Source organism: Ostrinia nubilalis, chromosome 10, assembly GCF_963855985.1.
Source record: "Ostrinia nubilalis chromosome 10, ilOstNubi1.1, whole genome shotgun sequence".
NCBI lineage: Eukaryota > Metazoa > Arthropoda > Insecta > Lepidoptera > Crambidae > Ostrinia > Ostrinia nubilalis.
The window spans coordinates 11588451-11608174 of record NC_087097.1 but is presented as its reverse complement, the minus strand read 5'-3'; the positions used below and the strand labels follow the sequence as shown (position 1 = coordinate 11608174).

The window sequence follows — 19724 nt, the reverse complement described above, 5'->3', positions numbered from 1 at the left end:
GGTATACATGCCATAGTAAGTTTGGTTTATTACACTATTTTGTAATCAAAAAACAAAGTTTGGTCGATGGCCGCGCGAAAAAAAAAAGACGCCAATTTCCGGCATTGTCTTTTAATTCTGTGCATCACTGAGACCACGTCAAGCCAAAGAAAGAAGAAATGTTTATTCAGTATCATGGATTGAGCAAAATTAGATGCATAAGTCCGATATCAGGATTATGATTTTTTGATTAGGAGTAATTCCGGAAAAAATGAACTTAATTATAGGACTAAAAAACAAGTTTTTCTACGATGAAAAAGTTTATTGAGAATCTGCATTGTAATTGCATTGCACTTAATTACAAACACCCACACAAATAATGCAAACCATTCACTTTACACTTCAAGTATAAATAAATAATAACAAAAATAATATACCTTAATAATAGAATGGAAAACGCTACGCGCTAATATTGAGCTCTGCTCTAACAAAATGTTAATCAATTTCATTTTAGAAGCAACAATATACTTTGCAAGAATTCGGTAACTATGAATACATAATATTTAAGTCAGACTATTATATAAAAGCAATTAAATACGATATAAAGTATTTATCACGTTTAAAGTTACAATTATTACACTTATATTATTCGGCTAGCGAGCTATCAATATTGTCCGACATGATATTAATTTCTTCATTGTTTTGCTAACTCCCTAAATTAGGTTTTAAGGTGTAAACTGAACACTTTGAAAATGTTCGAAGAACTGTATACATTAACTAGAGGCCCTGTTATTATTATTACGAGTATACAGACAATTTTGTCTTTTGTGTCATTCCACTTTCTACTAATATGATCAATTTGGTATGACTGTACTGTTACCAACACTACGGTAAAACACGACCGAGACATTACAGTCACCAAACAATAAAATACCAATACAGGGTGTTTCTTTGTCGGGTGGCTAACGAAAAGCACTTCTTTTACTACACTGCAACTAATTTCCCTAAGAGACTGAACTTGGTTCCGTTAATAGGAAAAAAACGTTTAATAAAAATTCTCAGCTGCTCCATATAATATCTTGAAAAAAAAAAATGTTGGTTTCGTAAAAAAAGTAGTCGTTTAGACTCTTTTTTAGGACTTACCAAAGAAACACCCTGTATTATGTGATCATGATCATAGGTACCCGATCAGGACAACTATCCACTACATTACGAGTATAACTACGCTGCGGTAGAAAACTTACGCTAAGCTGTGACAGCTTTGACACTACAATTGTTAATTATTTTGTCGATTCACACTTTCATAGTACCTGTAGTTTTTATGCACTCCTAAGTCGTTATAACGCCAAAGCATCCCACATGGGCCAGCCTGGCTTCCACAGGGGTGAGCAAGTTAGTCGAACAGATCAGTGGCCTAATTCACGTATTTTGAAACAGTCAAAATGTCGTTGACGTTTAGAAGTCGTCCTATTGAAACACAGAGAACAGTTCTAAATCCGTATTCACAAACTCATTTCGATAGAACGATTACTCGATATGATCGCAACTCAGCGATTTGTTGTCGTTGGAGTTTTGTTACGTGAATAAAGCTACTGGACAGTATTGTCCACTCCGCTCTTTCTCAGTTGTGCCTCGCTTCAGTATCAGCAGTATACCAGCAGTTTACGCTGCATTCCTGAGTCGCTATAACGCCAAAGCGTCCCGCATAGCTTCCACTGGGGTGACCAGCTTAGTGGAACCGATCAGGACAGTATTGTCCACTCCACTGGTGATCACACTGCGGTGTAACCGCTTGCATTCCTCAGCTGTGATGCCTCCGATCACGAATATGATGACGGTCGGATTGTCGAAGGGATGTTTCGTGCTCCGAGCTTTTTTACTCGTTAGGATGCTGGAAATTATTAAGAGAATTCCGTCAGTTAAAGAAGTTTTCTGTAAAACGATGTTAAAGTTCTATAAGAGTGCGTGTGCGTGCCATAAAGATAGATGACTTATAGTTACTCAATATTTTGTTTATTTATTTAGATTTACAAATGAATTCCGATAGATACCGCTGCAAGTTCCAGAAACAATTTTAACGTTTGGGCAAGCAGGTTAGGGTTTTGCAAAGGGGACATCCAATCCCGCATGTTTTATTTATGTATTTACGGGATCAATTGCACGGGATCTCGGAATTCGCGGGATCCAGAAAGTGTAGCCTATTGGGCTAACTAAAGAATAGGCAAAAGGCCTTATTGTGTAAAGAAAAACTTATTAAAAAATTAACAAACAAACTGCCTATGTACTTCTATTTCTGTTATTGGAAATGTAAACGAATGAAACATAAACTATCTAATGTCTCGACCATACTGCTTCGAAAGTGCGACGCTAAATAATAATAATAATAATAATAATAAAAAGCATTTATTTCTTTCTTTCACAATCCATTATTACAGTGAAACACAAATTGCTATGTACTAATTGAACAGGGTAAGATTGTGAGAGAACTGGAGTCTGAACTAGGCGAGAAGCCTGTACTACAGAGCGCCAGTACTCTCCTCTCTCGATAATGGCCGGAGCACATAGAATTTATTAAAGTTATTTTAAAACTAGACAAAAACTAGACGAGTATTGAAAGAGAGTGTGTAAAAGGTGAAGTGTAAGTGATATGAGAGTGAGTGTAATGAGAGTGAGAGTGTATGTGAGTGTAGGTGTATGTAAGTGTGAGTGTATGTGAGTGTAGGTGTATGTGAGTGAGTGTGCGTGTGTGTTAGTAATGAACCATCTGCCCGTATTAAAGTTACCTAATTGGTTGAAGCAGGTTTTCCGTTTCAGCATACGTCAAGGATTGCAAGTAATTTGAGACCTTGTACTTACAATGAAATTTGGGCAAGGAGTGGAGATCTAAATAATAGCTGGCCTGCAGCAATTTGCCCTTCCAACTTCCACACTAGTGGAATAAAAACAAAATTAACCAACTCACTTGAGTCCACTCCGCAAGAGGTCCTTGATGCCTTCATTTCTGTGGCGAAGGTCGGGCGTCTCCGGGCGCTCTGTATCCACCAGGTCGTCCACCAACTGCTGCAGGAGACCTTTGTACCGTGACCCACGCCATTTAGGACAAATACAATTAAGCCACTCACTTGAGTCCACTCCGCAAGAGGTCCTTGATGCCCTCATTCCTGTGGCGAAGGTCGGGCGTCTCGGGACGCTCCGTGTCGACCAGGTCGTCCACCAACTGCTGCAGGAGACCCTTGTACTCGTGACCCACACCATTTAGGAAAATACAATTAAGCCACTCACTTGAATCCACTCCGCAAGAAGTCCTTGATACCTTCATTTCTGTGGCGAAGGTCGGGCGTCTCCGGGCGTTCTGTATCCACCAGGTCGTCCACCAACTGCTGCAGGAGACCCTTGTACTCGTGACCCACGCCATTTATGAAAATACAATTAAGCCACTCACTTGAGTCCACTCCGCAAGAGGTCCTTGATGCCTTCATTCCTGTGGCGAAGGTCGGGCGTCTCCGGGCGTTCTGTATCCACCAGGTCGTCCACCAACTGCTGCAGGAGACCCTTATACTCGTGACCCACACCATTTATGAAAATACAATTAAGCCACTCACTTGAGTCCACTCCGCAAGAGGTCCTTGATGCCTTCATTCCTGTGGCGAAGGTCGGGCGTCTCCAGGCGTTCTGTATCCACCAGGTCGTCCACCAGCTGCTGAGGAAACCCTTGTACTAGTGACCGACACCATTTATGAAAATACAATGAGGGCTATCGTTTTTATACTTAACAGTTGGCACCCCTAGCGATCGACAGGACCTTACTCTACAGTGGCGCTATCTTGATGAGTGCAAATGCGATAGTCCTCCTACCACTTTAGCGCTCACAAGTTGGCGCCACTGTCTTCGCGACTAGCAAGTGACAGGACCTTACTCTACAGTGGCGCCAACTGGTGAGAGTTAAAACGATAGCCCTCATTAAGCCACTCACTTGAGTCCACTCCGCAAGAGGTCCTTGATACCTTCATTTCTGTGGCGAAGGTCGGGCGTCTCCGGGCGTTCTGTATCCACCAGGTCGTCCACAAACTGCTGCAGGAGACCTTTGTACCGTGACCCACGCCATTTAGGACAAATACAATTAAGCCACTCACTTGAGTCCACTCCGCAAGTGTCCTTGATGCCTTCATTCCTGTGGCGAAGGTCGGGAGTCTCCGGACGTTCTGTGTCCACCAGGTCGTCCACCAACTGCTGCAGGAGACCCTTGTACTCGTGCCCCACACCATTTAGGAAAATAAAACTAAGCCACTCACTTGAGTCCACTCCGCAAGAGGTCCTTGATGCCTTCATTCCTGTGGCGAAGGTCGGGAGTCTCCGGACGTTCTGTGTCCACCAGGTCGTCCACCAACTGCTGCAGGAGACCCTTGTACTCGTGCCCCACACCATTTAGGAAAATAAAACTAAGCCACTCACTTGAGTCCACTCCGCAAGAGGTCCTTGATGCCCTCATTTCTGTGGCGAAGGTCTGGCGTCTCGGGACGCTCTGTATCCACCAGGTCGTCCACCAGCTGCTGCAGAAGACCCTTATACTCGTGACCTACTCCATTTTCACAAGGTTTCAGCACCGATTGGTATCTGGAAATAGTAAACATTGCCAGTGAGAGACCATACTTGCGCTAATCTACACCAAACACCCTGTATATAAAAGCGAAATACTCACTGACTGATTAATCACGAAGTATCAGCAACTATAACACCTACAAACTTGAAAGACAGGTAGGTTCCTTATAGGTAGACACTCTATATTGTTACCATTTATGGATCCACACGTACAAAATCGCGGGCCGGGCAAGTTTCATATAATCTATTGAGGGACAAGGTTGGACAACGTTTTAACAGTTGAAAGTACCACAAAAGAACCAAAAGACGTCCACTGCTAGACAACGGCCTTTTCCAAAGGATTTCTACAAAGACCAATCCTACGCTGTCCGCATATGACATGAGGTCTGACGAGACCTGTCCACATGCATGAAGTTTTTCTTTCCGTGGTTGGTCTTCGAGAACATTTCAGCCCCAACGACTACAAATTAGTCACGTAGGGAAACTAAATTGTCATTTCCTTGTTTTTCTTATTGATTGTTTAAATAAATAAATCAATTTAAAAATAATACTGTACTTACTTATTTAGAATCTTCCTCATCTGAGCTATATCCTTCAGCCTGATCATCACAGACTTGCTCATCTCATCGCACTGCTCAGGAGTGACTATGTGCCCTGAGTCGTCATTGAGTGCCAGTGCCTTGTGGTCCTCAAATATGGCAACACTCAACGTCTCGGTGAGGCTGTCTTCGTGTTGCTTGGAGAATGAGACTTCGGTCCCGGTGAGAGAGTAGATATGGACGAGCAGGGCTAGTAGACTTTCTAAGGAGAGGTTGCGGTCTTTTCGAGACTTTATTAAGTGGGTGATCTGGAATTATAAAAGAATAATTTGTTAGATACTTTAAAGACTTTTTTATCTTGGAGATCCGAAACTCAATGTATAATTTCCCGATGTGACATATTATATGCGTCTCCTCAGCTAAACTGAGATAGTTTTGACCATACTCTACCAACACTAACATGATAGTGAACAAGTGGGTCTATACTAAGTCTATCGCAGGCGCCCTCACCCTTGTCTGTATTGAAAAACAGTATGAGAGCAGCGCAGCACCCTCACGAGTTTTAGCGGTAGCCGTAAGTATTTAAATTCTCGTATTCAGCAATAAAAAGCACCTATAAAAGAAGAAAGAAAAGGGTAATTCTTACCTGGTGCAGAACACTGGTAGAGTCCCTGCTAGCGGCCAAGTTCTGCGAGACCTGACGCTCCAGACTGCTGACCAGTTCGATTTGCGCGCGCTTTGGAGACTTCAGAGTTTGCACCACGGCTAGTGCCTGCTGTAGCACGCCGAGGTGTTTGCTGATGATGTCATAGTTACCTGTGACAGGAGATGACGTTTTGAGAAGGTTATTTTGGACTAGCTTTTGCCCGCCGCTTCACCCGCGTGAATTTTAGTTTGTCACATATCGTCATAAATTATTGCCTATATGTTATTCTGGGTTATAAACAATGATACTGGAAAGTTTCATCAAATTTCGTTCAGTAGTTTCTGCGTGAAAGAGTAACAAACATGTTAAGATCCAGACATCCATACAAACTTTCGCGTTTATAATATTAGTAGGATATTATAATGTTTTACAAAATGTCTTTGATGATTTGTAGATCGACTTTTTTTTCCCATAACGTTTTTCAAATGTCTTTATTAGATTTTTTTCCTCATATGGCAATATCCGATCCCAAGTATGCCATCACCTGAGTATAGATATTAAACGGTACCTAATAAGGATAAATGGTTGAAGACATTTTAGAGCAGTTGTTGAGCATTCCACTACTATGGCAGAGGTCGTGGATGGAACAATATGGTATGGTAAAAAAATCGGAACACCCTGATATTTTCATACATAATGCACCATCGGCAACAGTGTTAACTATCCATTGCCTATTATGTCGTCTCGTTCTATCGCAAAGAATCACCATTTGATGAGAGCGAGAGCAAAAACGGAAATAGATAGTTAAAAGTGTGGCCGTGTGTACTCACATCAGTCTAAAACTATAAAATAAGAAAGTGATGGTGGTTACGTTATTGACCAAAAAACTAAACTTCCTTCTACTATTTTTAAACAATTTCGTAGTTCGACTATACCTTTTGACGCAGTGACGATTTTTTCCATGCTTTGCGGCGTGACTTTCAGCAAAGTCTTAGGACTTGGCGACTTCTGAACGTCAATCTTGGACAGTTTATTGTACAGGTCGAACATGACCTCCTTCTGGGATTTGTTGATCATGTGGTCGAAGGTTTGCATGCAGGAGTCGTCGTTAGCGTGGTACAAACAACCGGGGCTGAGCTGGACGTCATCTGGGTGGCTGATGCTGGAAGGGAAAAAGGTTTTTATGGTGAAGGGCAAAGGAATTAAGTTTGTTTGATATGCAACAAATTATTGAGATGGAAGATGCTGAAAAAGATAAAACCGTAATAGACCACAGAACATCAAACTAAATACTGTAGCACTTTATGTACTTGTAGTGTGGTATGTTTAGTTTCGCAATCAAATTGTATAGCAGAATATGTGGCAATGTGCAACTGTGACTGTACAACGTCAGCAGTTCAAATAAGTATGTGTTATGCACTTTTTAAGAGAGCTTAGCTAAGCGTTATACTTATAAGGTGACCATTACACCTCTCTAAATATAATAGGAGTTATGGTCTACTATCCTAAAGCATGTAGTTTTACAAACTGAAGCCACGATACCGAATGGTAAAGGGGTCGGACGGGCCGACTCGTGATCTGGGGAACGCGGGTCCGAATTCCACCACCGCTCCCTATTGTGGTGAGCCCACTCCCTCGTGATACAAGCATATTTAGCTCAGTACGAGGGACTAACGGGATTATTAGTAATTTGTGCAATAATTTAAATTCCTAATAATCTTTTAAAAAAAATCTCATACAATACACTTACACATTAGCCTCGCAAAGAGGGGACATGTCGATGGCTACCTCATTGGAATGTCCAGGGAACCTCGGCAGTACTGCCATCACCTTATCCAGAACTGACTCCATGGAGTGGCTCGTCACCCCACACAGGTCTAGTGTGCGGTCTACTATGACCAAAGATGTTGGGTTGGTACAGTACTGTAATAATGATAGAGATACATTACATTTATAATGTTATTAAGGTTTCGCTATTACGCTATCCAGCTAGCCTATGATGTACGCCAATATCATTTTATCGAGGCATTTTACGATAAACCCATACATTTGTCGTCTAAAATCAACGCGCATCTTCGGCTGGGCGAAAAGCGTGAACGCGAAAAGAAAATGTTTACAAATGGTACAACACCCATGAAGGGACAATTAAAGCTTCAACCACACGGATTGTCATGGGTCGCGCGACCTGACATTTGCCTATGATCGCGCCGGCGATGGCGATCTGCATGCGTTGGTGTGGTTGAAGCATAAAGAATAATCCATGTTGCAATAAAGGTATATTCTTATAGCCATGCATGTAGCTGTAGGGTTATTTTACGTTTGTATGAGATGAGAATCTGAAAAGGCCCAATGTTTGTACAGTTACAATACGACAATAACTACCTTTCGTCTAGCTATGCAAACAGGTGAGTTCTCCAAGACTCCAGCCACCAAAGAACTGTATGTGCCCATATAAAATATATCCTCTTTCAAGCTCATGGAATCCATCATACTGTTAAGGCAGCTAGCCAGCCTCCTCACTTGGGACCTCTCTTCGCTGGTGAGGCCGTACAAGTCTATCGAGGCCGAGTCCGGGATGAGTTTCCCGCTGTACGTTGGGTACACTTTATGATGTGGCGGTGTGAGAAACACAACGCTGGTAGGGCATATTGTGCTGATTGGTATGTGAACAACTTCTACTGCACATTGCTGAAATTAAATTAGTTTTTCATCAGAAAAAAAAGCAAAAACATCTGATACACAACACCACCTGTTTTTATTAAATTCTATCCGAATGTAAGTTTTTAAAACTAATGGTCTTTTGATAAGCAAGGGTTGACAAACACAAAATATTCACCAACAATTGAGCAATCACCAGAAACTATTGCCTGCAGTTTGTTCCATGCATTCCATCCATATAAATGGATAGTTTTATTCATATTCATTTATTCACTTCGCAATGATACAGAAGTTCCAACAATAAAGGGTAGTAGGTACAAGATGTTCAGAATGTAACATTTATTCTGTGTAGTTAAAATTTAATCTGACTGAAAAACAACACCTTCAAAATTTACAGCAATACTTACAGCTTTTCCAATCCATTCCTGTAACATCTTCTCCAATTGTTTCGTACATTCTGCCTGAACCTTCCCAGCAGCTATCACATCGCTCACATCCTTCCCCTCGTTTAATTCCAAATACACAACCTCTAAGCTAACACATGATATCAATATGCAGTGACTGAAGTCGCTGTTACGTATTATATCACATATTGTACGTAGCTGCATTGACGTAGTTTGTGTTATGAATACAGCCTTCTTGTGTTCTTTGGTTGAAAACTGGAAATGGAACAATAATGTTTACTGTAAGATGAACTTGAAACCTGAGTTGATTAGAAAACAGTAGCATAATTTTCAGGGTTCGAAAATATCCTTATGATATACAGGGTGTAAAAAAACCTATCACGAAGACTGAAACTACGCATTCTGTACACCCAACCAAGTAATATTACAAAATATTATTGGTGGGAAATATTTTTTATTTTTATGATTAAAAAAAATACAATATTCCGCAGCCCGCAATGTACAGCGCGCCACGCAACGCAATGACCGTGCCTATGTGTGTGTGAGTGTATTGGAGCGTACGCGCTTTCCCGCCACTACCTACCGCGACCGCAGAAGTATTTTGTACACAAAATTACCAGATTATTCACTTCCTACATTTAAAAAACACATTCCTTTAGCATTTGTTTAGGTTTAGAACTACGTACTTACCGACTAATCCCCTTCGACGTCGTCTGGAATCGGCCGCTCCAACCGGACAAGTTGTGGCTCGAACTACGGCCTTCCACGTGCAAGCAAACGCGTGCCAGGTAAATCGTGTTTTGATGCGCGCTCCAGTATTCCTTCACGTACAGACCGGTATTTAAGTTCCTCAAATCCGACACAATACACGCCTAGACGAGGCGGACGGAGGCACAATCGGCTGATTGTCCAACAGACGTTGTACAGCCAGAACAATAATACGTGCATCAGTACGGTGGTGCGCTGTAGGATGTTCAGCCCGATACCTACAGCCTGCAGGGCTTCAGATGCGTTTAGAACTAATTCCACGTGCCCTCCCATAACAGTAAACCATGTTTACGTACTCACGAGCACTGTACGTATGGTTAGGCATCTTTCTAACACACATTCACTATTACCACACTCACTATCACACGTTCACACACTAACTATCCGCACGAGAAAACAATCAAAAGTCGCAAGCGCATTCGACGGCCGAAGAAACCGAACTGGCCGTGCGAGCAACGCGAGACGCGAGCGGCCCCTCGCAACAAAGGTACTGCCCCGCGCGGCGAGACTGACTGACCAATAACAGTCAAGCAATACGTCTATCGAATGTGTCGTCGTGAATCGGTAGCGCTTTATTACTCTTCATTTTCAACTACAAATTTACGTAATTTTTAACTTAACAAAAATGTAATTTCATCACTTTAGTACAGGCAAGTCTATCAACGAATGAGATTGTAAAAGCGTCGGCAAAAATACTTTGATTAATCTTTGTTAACTAAAGATCCGTCCTAGCATACTTAATAATAATTAATGCTTTAAGCAAGCTTCCAAAATACTCAAATTTGAATGAATTGTAGATGCGCAATCGTTATTAATAAAACAATAAGAATATCAATACATTTTGATAGTTATTCCGTGTAATAAAGTTACGTTCATTTAAAATAATCACGATCAAGACGATGAATCTTTTTATGTTGAAGAATGGAAGTAATTGGTATGAAAGAAGTGCTAAAAGATATGAAATTTTGTTTAGTTTCTAAAATCAATCGAGTTTAAAAATAAAATCTTATCTTTTAATCTCCCATCGAAAGTGAAGGAGCAAGAGTTTGCCAGTGTGTTATTTCTAGGCGTTCAGATTGCAGTAATAAGTAAGTTAAGTTTTATTTTATTAATTACTATCGTAAAGACGTAAAATTTGTTAAGTTAGAGAGCTAGAAATAATGAACCTGTGTGTAAGAGCATTTGTCATTTGTTTACAGTACTTTTTAATGATACAAGTTTATCACATCTGCTTACTACCTGTGATTAACGATTAAAATTACGTTTATTTAGAATCGCGTGCATAACCATTATTTATTTCAAGTAAATTATGAAGAAAGGAAGTAATGAGTATGGAAGGAAGACTGAAAAAAGAGACCTTTTTATTTAGTTGCTGAAACCAATTAAGTTTAAAGAACACACAATCATCACTCCTATCGAAAGTGAATGCCTTAATCAACGATAGGAGTAACATTGCCAGGTGTTTACTCTAGGCGTTTAGAGCGGTGTGGTGTAAGCAATAATTTGAGTTTTACTTTATGAACTTTATTACTATCGTAAAGACTTAAGTTATTGAAGTAGAGAGTTATTAATGTAAAGAATGACAGGCCTCATTCAAAAGATCATTATTCATCTGTTTACGGTAGGTACTTTTTAATGATACCTACTTACGCTTATCACACTTGCGTAGCTAATAAGACCTGTGATACTACATTGTGATAGAATAACGGTTATGCGTAAAAGCACGGTTTAGTTAACAACCTAGGTTCTGTAAGATTATTTAATTTGCGGAAAGAAACAAATTCGTGTAAAGGATTTTTATTAATTAAAATGTAATTTATTATTTTTTAGAATAAAAACTAAACTGGTAAGGTGATATTAAGGTGTAAGTAACTAATTTAAGTACCTACTCATTTCATTTTTACAAACTAGGTAGATTTGGATTAAGCTCAGTTCAGTTGGTCCAGTCGTAGTCGTTGAACTCACAGTAGAGTTGAATGACTCACGGGCGAGCGCGGGTTGCGGTTCGGGGCGTGGGGGCAGCGCTTGAGCGTGTGTGCGCGCGCTGCTGTCCATTTCTTATTGTAAAGACAAAAGCCTTATTGTGACGAAAATACTCAAAATTTTAATAAGGTTTCTTAGAAAAAAAAATTTTAAACAACGAATTGAAATTGATAATGTAAAAATCTTGAAAAAAATTTTCTGACTTTGACCTTCAATATCTCCTAAACCACAAGTTTCCCAGGTATGGTCCCAAAGAAAAAAATGATCCCCATGATGTGGAGAATAAGTAGTCTTCGGCTTCGGGATAGGTTTTTTTACACCCGTTATATCCGATATATATCGGATATATATCTGATATTATGATATATATCCGATATATATCGGATATATATCATAAATATCGGATATATATCGGATATTTTCGAACCTAGGGTTCGAAAATATTCTTATGATATATATCAGATATATATCTGATAAATATCATAAATATCGGATATTTATGATATATATCCGATATATATCGGATATATATCATAAATATCGGATATTTTCGAACCCTGATAATTTTCAAATTGAACTTCTTGGAAATAAAAAATAGACAATGAATAAAGTTAACTAAATATAGTGTTGTCAACATTTCAACAGTTATAATAGGTTCATGAAATACAGTAATAATTGTTTGAAAGTACTGACAGTAATTAACAATAACAAATAACATTATAAAGTTTTAAAAAAATTTATAATGTTATTTGTAGGAACTCTGATAAGGTTTGGCCAATGTAATTTGAATAAATAAAGATTACATCAAAAGAATAAGTCCTTGAATTTAAAATGATCTTCTGACTTGTCTAACAGCTGTTCAAAATCATACCTCAAATGGGGACAGGCTTTTAACCGCAACCGCGCCTCCGTCAAGCAAGTTGAAAAGCCCTCCATCCCAGTGCAGGCACTCAGCACTCGCAGCGTCCAAATACACTGCAGCACCGATAATCCTGTTGTATACTTCCGACCACCAGGCCTTACTAAACTCTTTCATTGACACCGACATTTTTTTGAGTGAAACTTAACCTAATTTACATTATTTGGTACTATCATTATTTGTATTGGTTTTGGTGACTAATTAAGAGATAATGGTAGAATTAATTAGAAGAAAATTCATATCCGAATATTTTTTTTACGTCGTCAAAATGTGTCTTCTTCTTCTTCTTTTATTAATGGCGATGAACTTGTGTATTTTCGCCACAAGGCACACTGTTCCGCCAATATCACGTGCGCAGCTTTTACACAATGTAGGTATAAATTTAAATTCAAAGGTATACTAAGCAAAATACCTAAAACAAAGAGACATCACAAATAAGACAACACAATACATAAAAATAACACATACGAGTGAACACAAATGGGGAGGTTTAGTTTGGAAAAAGTTTACTGCCAACTCTTGCTTGTTACAAAAGGTTACAAATTAATTTTATTAATGTTAATGAATTTAACTAGAGATTTCAAAGTATGGGGATTAGTAAAGTTAAGGACACATTTAAGGTTAGTTGGAAAAGGGAATTTTTTGGGAAGGAAGTCATACAACGAATGGTCAATTTTGGGGCAGTTGAAAAAGATGTGATTAGCTGTTCCTTCATCCAAGCCGCATTCGCATATGGAGCTATCCTTGATCCGCATTTTTGCGAGGTGTACAGGGGTGCACGCGTGACCTATACGCAGGCGACAGATAATGGACACTGTTCTTTTTGGTAAGTGGCGGTGCTTGAAAAACCAGGGTCTTGAGGGAATATCCTGTTGGATATCAGCATAATATCTGCCTACGTATCTCTTGGAGTTATCCCAGTGAGTATTCCACGACTTGAACAGGTGTTTACGTGGGAGCGAAGAGACATCATGAGCAAATAATCTGTAGTGATCCAGTGAACCTGTGGATATAGCGTTTTTAGCACATGAATCTACAGTTTCATTGCCAGGGATACCTCGGTGACTTGGGATCCAGGCTAAAGTGACATTTAAACCGAGCTGTTTACACTCAAAAAGGGCTTCTCTAATTTTGAAAACGATGGGGAATTTAGTTTTGGATTTAAATGGATTGGCTAAAATAGATTGGAGGCAGCTCAGAGAATCAGTAAAGATCAAGGTGTTATTAAGACGGTGTGAGATAGAGTAACGAATAGCTTCTAGTATAGCGACTGATTCTCCTGTGAAGACTGATGTAACTGGAGGACACTTAAAGCTTAGTGCTATTCTGTATGCAGGTATCCAGACTGCTGCGCCAGTGCATCCACCTTCATCCAGCTTGGAGGCATCAGTGTAAATTTTTAACCAACCTTGCCAGTGCTCAGAGACAATATTAATGAATTCCTGACCAGCTGAGCACGAGTCCTTAGATATGCCAAAGTTGAGGATTATTGAGGGATTGAAAAGAAGGGAATCATAGCTATTGCTGAAAAGAGGATTCAATGGAATTTTCTCAATTGGAGTAGGGAGGCGGGTAAATTTCCTGTAACTCAACAAAACACAAGGTGAACTCTGAGAGGAGTCAGAGCTACTCAGTGAAGAGAGGAGAGCCAGTTTTTCATGCAGAGGGTGATTGGAATTTTGAGAAGTTTTTACGTAAAACCGGTCGCTTAGGTATTGTCTACGCAAATATAGGGGAGGTTCCACACATTCAATTTGCAGAGCATTAATAGGCGAAGATTTCATAGCTCCCAGTATAATGCGTAGACACTTCGACTGAGTTTTATTAAGTTTTTCGAGAGCAGCTTTATTACAGGGGTCCAAAAGAAATGAGGCATAATCGAAGTGGCTGCGGACAATAGCGTTGTAAAGTAATTTCTGTGAGTATGGATGGGCACCCCACCAGGTGCCTGAAAGGGCCCGGAGGATATTTAGCCCTTTTTCGGCCTTACCAAGGATGTAATTGAAATGAGGGATGCCAGACAACCGGGAGTCTAAAATTATGCCTAGGAACTTCACTTGGTTGTTACAAGGAACGCTATCACCGTTCAGTGTTATATCTACCTCTGGTGTATTACGTTTACGGGTGAAGGTGACACAACTACATTTTGGGACTGAAATGGATAATCCATGGTTTGTCATCCAGGCATTGAGATATTCCAGAGCAGTGTTTAGGCGCGAACTTGTTTCGGATATAGATTTGGATGAATAATAGAGGGCAATGTCATCTGCGTACTGAAGGATGCTGCAAAAAGATTCTACAGTTCTACTAAGGTCGTATGTGTAAATGCTGTAAAGTAGAGGGCTGAGTACAGATCCTTGCGGAAGCCCTTTCCAGACAAAACGGGGAACTAGAGAGTCTTGGTATCTCACTGCTATTGATCTTGACATCAATGTGTTGCAGATGAGACGAACCAGTTTCTCCGGGATACTCAGATAGAGCAATTTTTGCCTGAGTATTGGGAGTAACACATTATCGTACGCAGAGGCAATGTCTAAGAAGACCCCAACGAGGTACTCCTTGTTTTTAAAAGCTACGCGAATATCCGTCGTTAAAATACTTAAACTGTCTAGAGTACTATAACCTTTGCGGAAGCCAAATTGGGATTTCGCCAAAATATTATTTGATTCCAAGAACCATTCCAAACGATTTTTAAGCATGTGTTCCATTATTTTAAGGAGCACGGAAGAAAGGGCTATGGGACGATAAGAATTATGATCTAAAGGTTCTTTTCCTGGTTTGGGAATGGGGATTACAATTTGTTGTTTCCAAGCTTCCGGTAGAGTACCTTGATCAAAAAACGAATTTAATAAATTAAGAAAGAAAAGTTTAGCACTAGCCGGGGATTTAATAATAAAAGAATAAGGGATTCCATCTGCTCCAGGAGATGAATCTTTTAAGCCGTCAAGAGCTGATAAAAGTTCTTCTAAGGAAAAGGGACCATCTAGATTATTTGATTGGGGGAGAAAACAACTTGTTGAAGGAAGATTATCCATAAAAGGAACAAAAGGAGGGGCCAGTTTGTCTGCAAAATCATTTAGCCAAGCTGTAGGGTTGTTTGACGGGGCATTTATAGGGATTAAGGAAGTGCGGTATCTTTTGATTTGTTTCCAGACAATTGAGGAAGGGGTCCTTGGAGACATACTCTCACAAAAACTGATCCATCCCTTCTTTTTTTTTTTAGCTAAAAACTTTCTAGTTTGTGCAGCAATTTTTTGGTAAAGGATGTAATTCTCCATGGTCATTGAACGGTTGTACCTTTTTTCAGATTCCTTTCGTTTTTGGACACTGGCTGTACATTCAGAATCCCACCAAGGAGGTGATATTTTCCGAGACGGATTTTTCAAAGGTATGTGATCATCTGCTGATGTTTTTAATGTGTTCACAAAATCACAGTATACTGAAAGGGAATTAACATTATTTACAGAAGGTAAATTCTTTAATTTTTCGTTGACTGATGCATGATAGGCAAGCCAGTCAGCTTTATTTAAATTATATTTTAAGAGGGGAGGTGGTCGATTTATTGGGGGGTTATTGTTAGGCAAAGATACTAAAATGGGGAAATGATCACTACCGAGCGTGCTGTTTAAAACTTTCCAAGAACAGAGTGAAGTCAAATTTGGTGAACAGAATGTCACATCAACAGCAGACGCTGGATTTTGTGTAGGGGCACATCTTCTTGTTGGACAGCCATTATTCAAAATACAAAGGTCTAGTTCATCCAAAAGGTCTAGGAGCAATGAACCTGGAGAGTCGGAATGGTAGGAGCCCCATAAAACGTGGTGCGCATTTAGGTCACCTAAGATGATAACGGGAGGAGGAACAGATAAAATAGCAGAGCGCAATTCATTGATGGAGGAAGCGTTAGGTCGGGGAATGTAAACAGATAAAAGGGAGATATCAAATATTCGCATAGCCACGACATTAATGTCTTGGCTATGCGAAGGAAGGGGGAGTTGATTATAAGGAAGGAAGCGTCTTACAAGTAAGGCACTTCCCGCGTAGCCATCATTCCTATCATCCCGGAGGCATGCATATCCCGATACACGGAAATGTGAACCAGGAACCAGCCACGTCTCCGAGATAGCTAGGACTGATGGTGAATATTTATTGATAAGATAAGTTAAATCATGTTTTTTGCGTCTAATACTTTGGCAGTTCCACTGAACCACCTCCTTGTCCATTATTATTGTAGTTTAACTGTGAGATTTGGGAAAGCATTTGCGCAACGTTGGGCGGTAGGGCGGTATTACGACCAGAAACAATATGGATGATGAGAGATAGAACCATCTGCAAAAGGTTATCCTCTCCCAGGGAAGGAGAAGAGTCACCGTTCAAGGCACAACCATTAGGTAGGGAGGAGGCACAATTGCCAATTATGGCTTGGTGTGCCTGCTTGTCGTAACCCTTATCTAACGGTGCATGAGGGCGGGATGTTCGGGGAATGGTCTTTCAGTATGAGACGGTTTGGTTGGGGCGTGAGGAGTGAGGTTGGGAAGGTTGAGAAGCGTAGCTGCTGGTTTGATGGGAGGATGGTGATTTTGTAATGTCCGCATATGATGTGCGGACAGGAGGAAACTGAGAGGAGGCCTGGGAGTATGAGATGTTATCCTGAGACATTGTTACCTTAATAGCCTTTTGACGAGAGTGCTCAGGGCATGATTTGTTTGTTGCAAAGTGGGAACCTAAACAATTAATGCAGGTGGCTTTGGCTTCTGTGGTATTACATTCCTCTGCCGTGTGTGGTTGGGAGCAACGATAGCACCTAGGTTTAGACCTACATTGCGTCTTGATGTGTCCAAAACGACAGCAGTTGAGGCATTGGATTGTCGGCAATTGGTATGTCTCGACCGGAATTGAATTATGGCAGCAGAAGACTCTTTGTGGCAGGACTTGTCCCTTGAATGTCACTACCACTGATTGTGTGGGGATCCACGATGTTTGATTATCCTCCCTAACCAGTTTTCTGTTTAGCCGACGAGCCTTTAAAAGTATACCACAACCGTCGGGGGTTGTTAAAGATTCTGCTAGTTCGTCCATTGACCAGTCAGTTGGAATGTTCCTAATGAGGCCCATGCGGGTCACATTATAAGTGGGGATGGAAGCAACATATTTATACATGGGCAGAATTTCATTGTTCAGGAAGTTATTTGCTGCACTGGCTGAAATGAATTGTACAGAAATCTTGTTTCTGCCGATTTTCGTGACGCCGTCCAAGACGATGCCTTGAATTTTATTGGTTACTAAAAATTTACCAAACCTCATGGGTTGAATGTAGGCTGGAGAAGAGGGTTCCGATTCTACATGGGAAACGTGAACTAAGAAAGGTCCTTTGTCTTCGTCACTATATGTTTTTGGGGCTATTACAAGTGAGGGGTGAGTGTACATCAATTGGCTATTTTGAGTAATTGATCCATCTGTATTCGTCCTCTTGGCCGGCTCGGTATCAACTACCGTGTCTACAAGACGGCGTTTGGTCGCCGTTTGGGAAAATAAAGGCGGGGAAAGCTCCATAGCGGCGGCCTGATCTGGAGGATCAGGCGGATCGGGAGGAATCACCTCCATTCTGCTAGGTACTTACCAAGGAAAGGTCAAGTTAAATTACCACCACCGTTGTTTTATTGATAATTGAGCTTAGGATTGGATTTCTGTAAAAATGAACAGTGAAATTACAAAAAAATACGCTAGAATTCCAGAAACACGTGTAGCCACTGACACTCGCGAACGGAACTCGTCAAAATGTGTCAGAAAAATTTATAATTTTGACAGCTATTATTTTAACGTTTGGTTGGGAAGCAAGATTCACCCAGTGTTGCCAGTCGGGACTAGTCAGAAATTACCAGAAATATAAAAAAAAGTTACCTTTTTGAATAAAAAGTAACCTTCATCCGGGGGGGGGGGGGGGGCGGAGCGATGATTGTATAAGGTTGTTCATGGATGGAAAATGAATACAATTGATCATCTAAATTCGAAAAGTGACCAGTCGTATAAAAACGTTTCATGGATTTGCGTTTTATTATCGAAAAACATTCGCTAAAACTCATGATTTTTAACAAATAATAAATCAAATTCAAGTTTAAATGCACTTTATGACATAATTTTTAAATTGTCACTATTAATATTTTTTACTGAATAACCTGTAAAGTTAATTCTACAATTTCTGAAAAATCACCTAAAAGTAACCTTTTCATTAGTGTAACCTAAAAGTAACCACAGCAGTTCAAAAGTAACCTAAAAGGTTACAAAAGTAACCTTCTGGCAACACTGGATTCACCGTCTATTTCATAGAGAAAAGTAATACATAGGAAATAGAGAACCCTCTCTGTCAAATTTTTGAACCTACTAATTGACAGCCTGGTGTTAAATTCCCTGTACTTAACCTACGTACGTAACGCTCACATACATACATAGTCCACGCACACATACATACATAAAGTCCACGCACACATACACACAGTTCACGCACACATACACACAGTTCACGCACACATAGGCCCTCATAACCTTCAAAGAATTATTGTTTTTTTGATGTACAATGTAGAATTTTTTCAAATCCATTATTTTGAAAGTATTTATCTTTATGGTGTACGTATTGTATTATTTTCAAAACAATGGATTTGGAAAAATTCTACATTGCACATGGAAATGCAAATAAACAAAAACTTTTCAATTTAATAATTTTACTTTATTTATGAACACACATAATATTATACACCAAAAGCGTCTTTTCGCAAAGTTTTCAACAACACTAAAAATGCATTTGCACTTTGAGAAAACTCAGATCACTTGTGAACATAACAGAAAGTTTCTTCGCGATTCACGAAGGAAGGAACGAACAAAACTCCGATGAACCAGAACAGCAGCAGGTACGAAGGAATGAACTTGAATTTGACTCGACTCTTCAATACTTTAATAGGGCCACAGAACTCATAAACGATGGCTAAGAAAACAAGAATGCATTCAACCTAACAAAAACAACACCGGCCATTTTGGAGGAAAAACAAAGTTGCCATATGTTAAATAGTAATTTCTACTACTCTATTATGTAAATTATAACAAAAAATGTCACCGTTCAGTTTTAAATTAAAACAAATTAATTTCATTTTAAAAAAAGTTTTCACATTGTAATTAACAATATTCTGAAATATATTTTAATTAAGAAAAAAATGAAAATATGAAGGAAACAGGAG

At 39.8% G+C, this 19724-nt stretch overlaps 1 protein-coding gene across 1 annotated transcript; it reads right to left on the bottom strand.

The window, feature by feature from the left end:
- Nucleotides 1–267: 267 nt before the first annotated feature.
- LOC135075234 (sec1 family domain-containing protein 2-like) lies at nucleotides 268–18261 on the bottom strand. Its single transcript, XM_063969604.1, has 10 exons — nucleotides 18116–18261; nucleotides 12448–12907; nucleotides 8829–9080; nucleotides 8146–8451; nucleotides 7514–7686; nucleotides 6699–6925; nucleotides 5764–5933; nucleotides 5139–5425; nucleotides 4432–4593; nucleotides 268–1870 (listed from the first exon to the last, which is right to left on the bottom strand). The coding sequence occupies exons 2-10, from the start codon at nucleotides 12622–12624 to the stop codon at nucleotides 1663–1665; spliced, it is 1962 nt and encodes a 653-aa protein (XP_063825674.1). The 5' UTR covers nucleotides 12625–12907; nucleotides 18116–18261; the 3' UTR covers nucleotides 268–1662.
- Between the last annotated feature and the right edge of the window lie 1463 nt (nucleotides 18262–19724).

What these genes read in the sequence shown, in the direction of transcription:
- LOC135075234 (XM_063969604.1), bottom strand. Translation starts at nt 12,624, where the DNA reads ATGTCGGTGTCAATGAAAGAGTTTAGTAAGGCCTGGTGGTCGGAAGTA. An exon ending in TTTGCATAGCTAGACGAAAG is followed by an intron (nt 7,687 to 8,145) that starts GTAGTTATTGTC and finishes TCATTATTACAG; the next exon opens with TACTGTACCAACCCAACATC. An exon ending in CTCTTGCGGAGTGGACTCAA is followed by an intron (nt 1,871 to 4,431) that starts GTGAGTGGCTTA and finishes AATAATTTCCAG; the next exon opens with CATCCTAACGAGTAAAAAAG.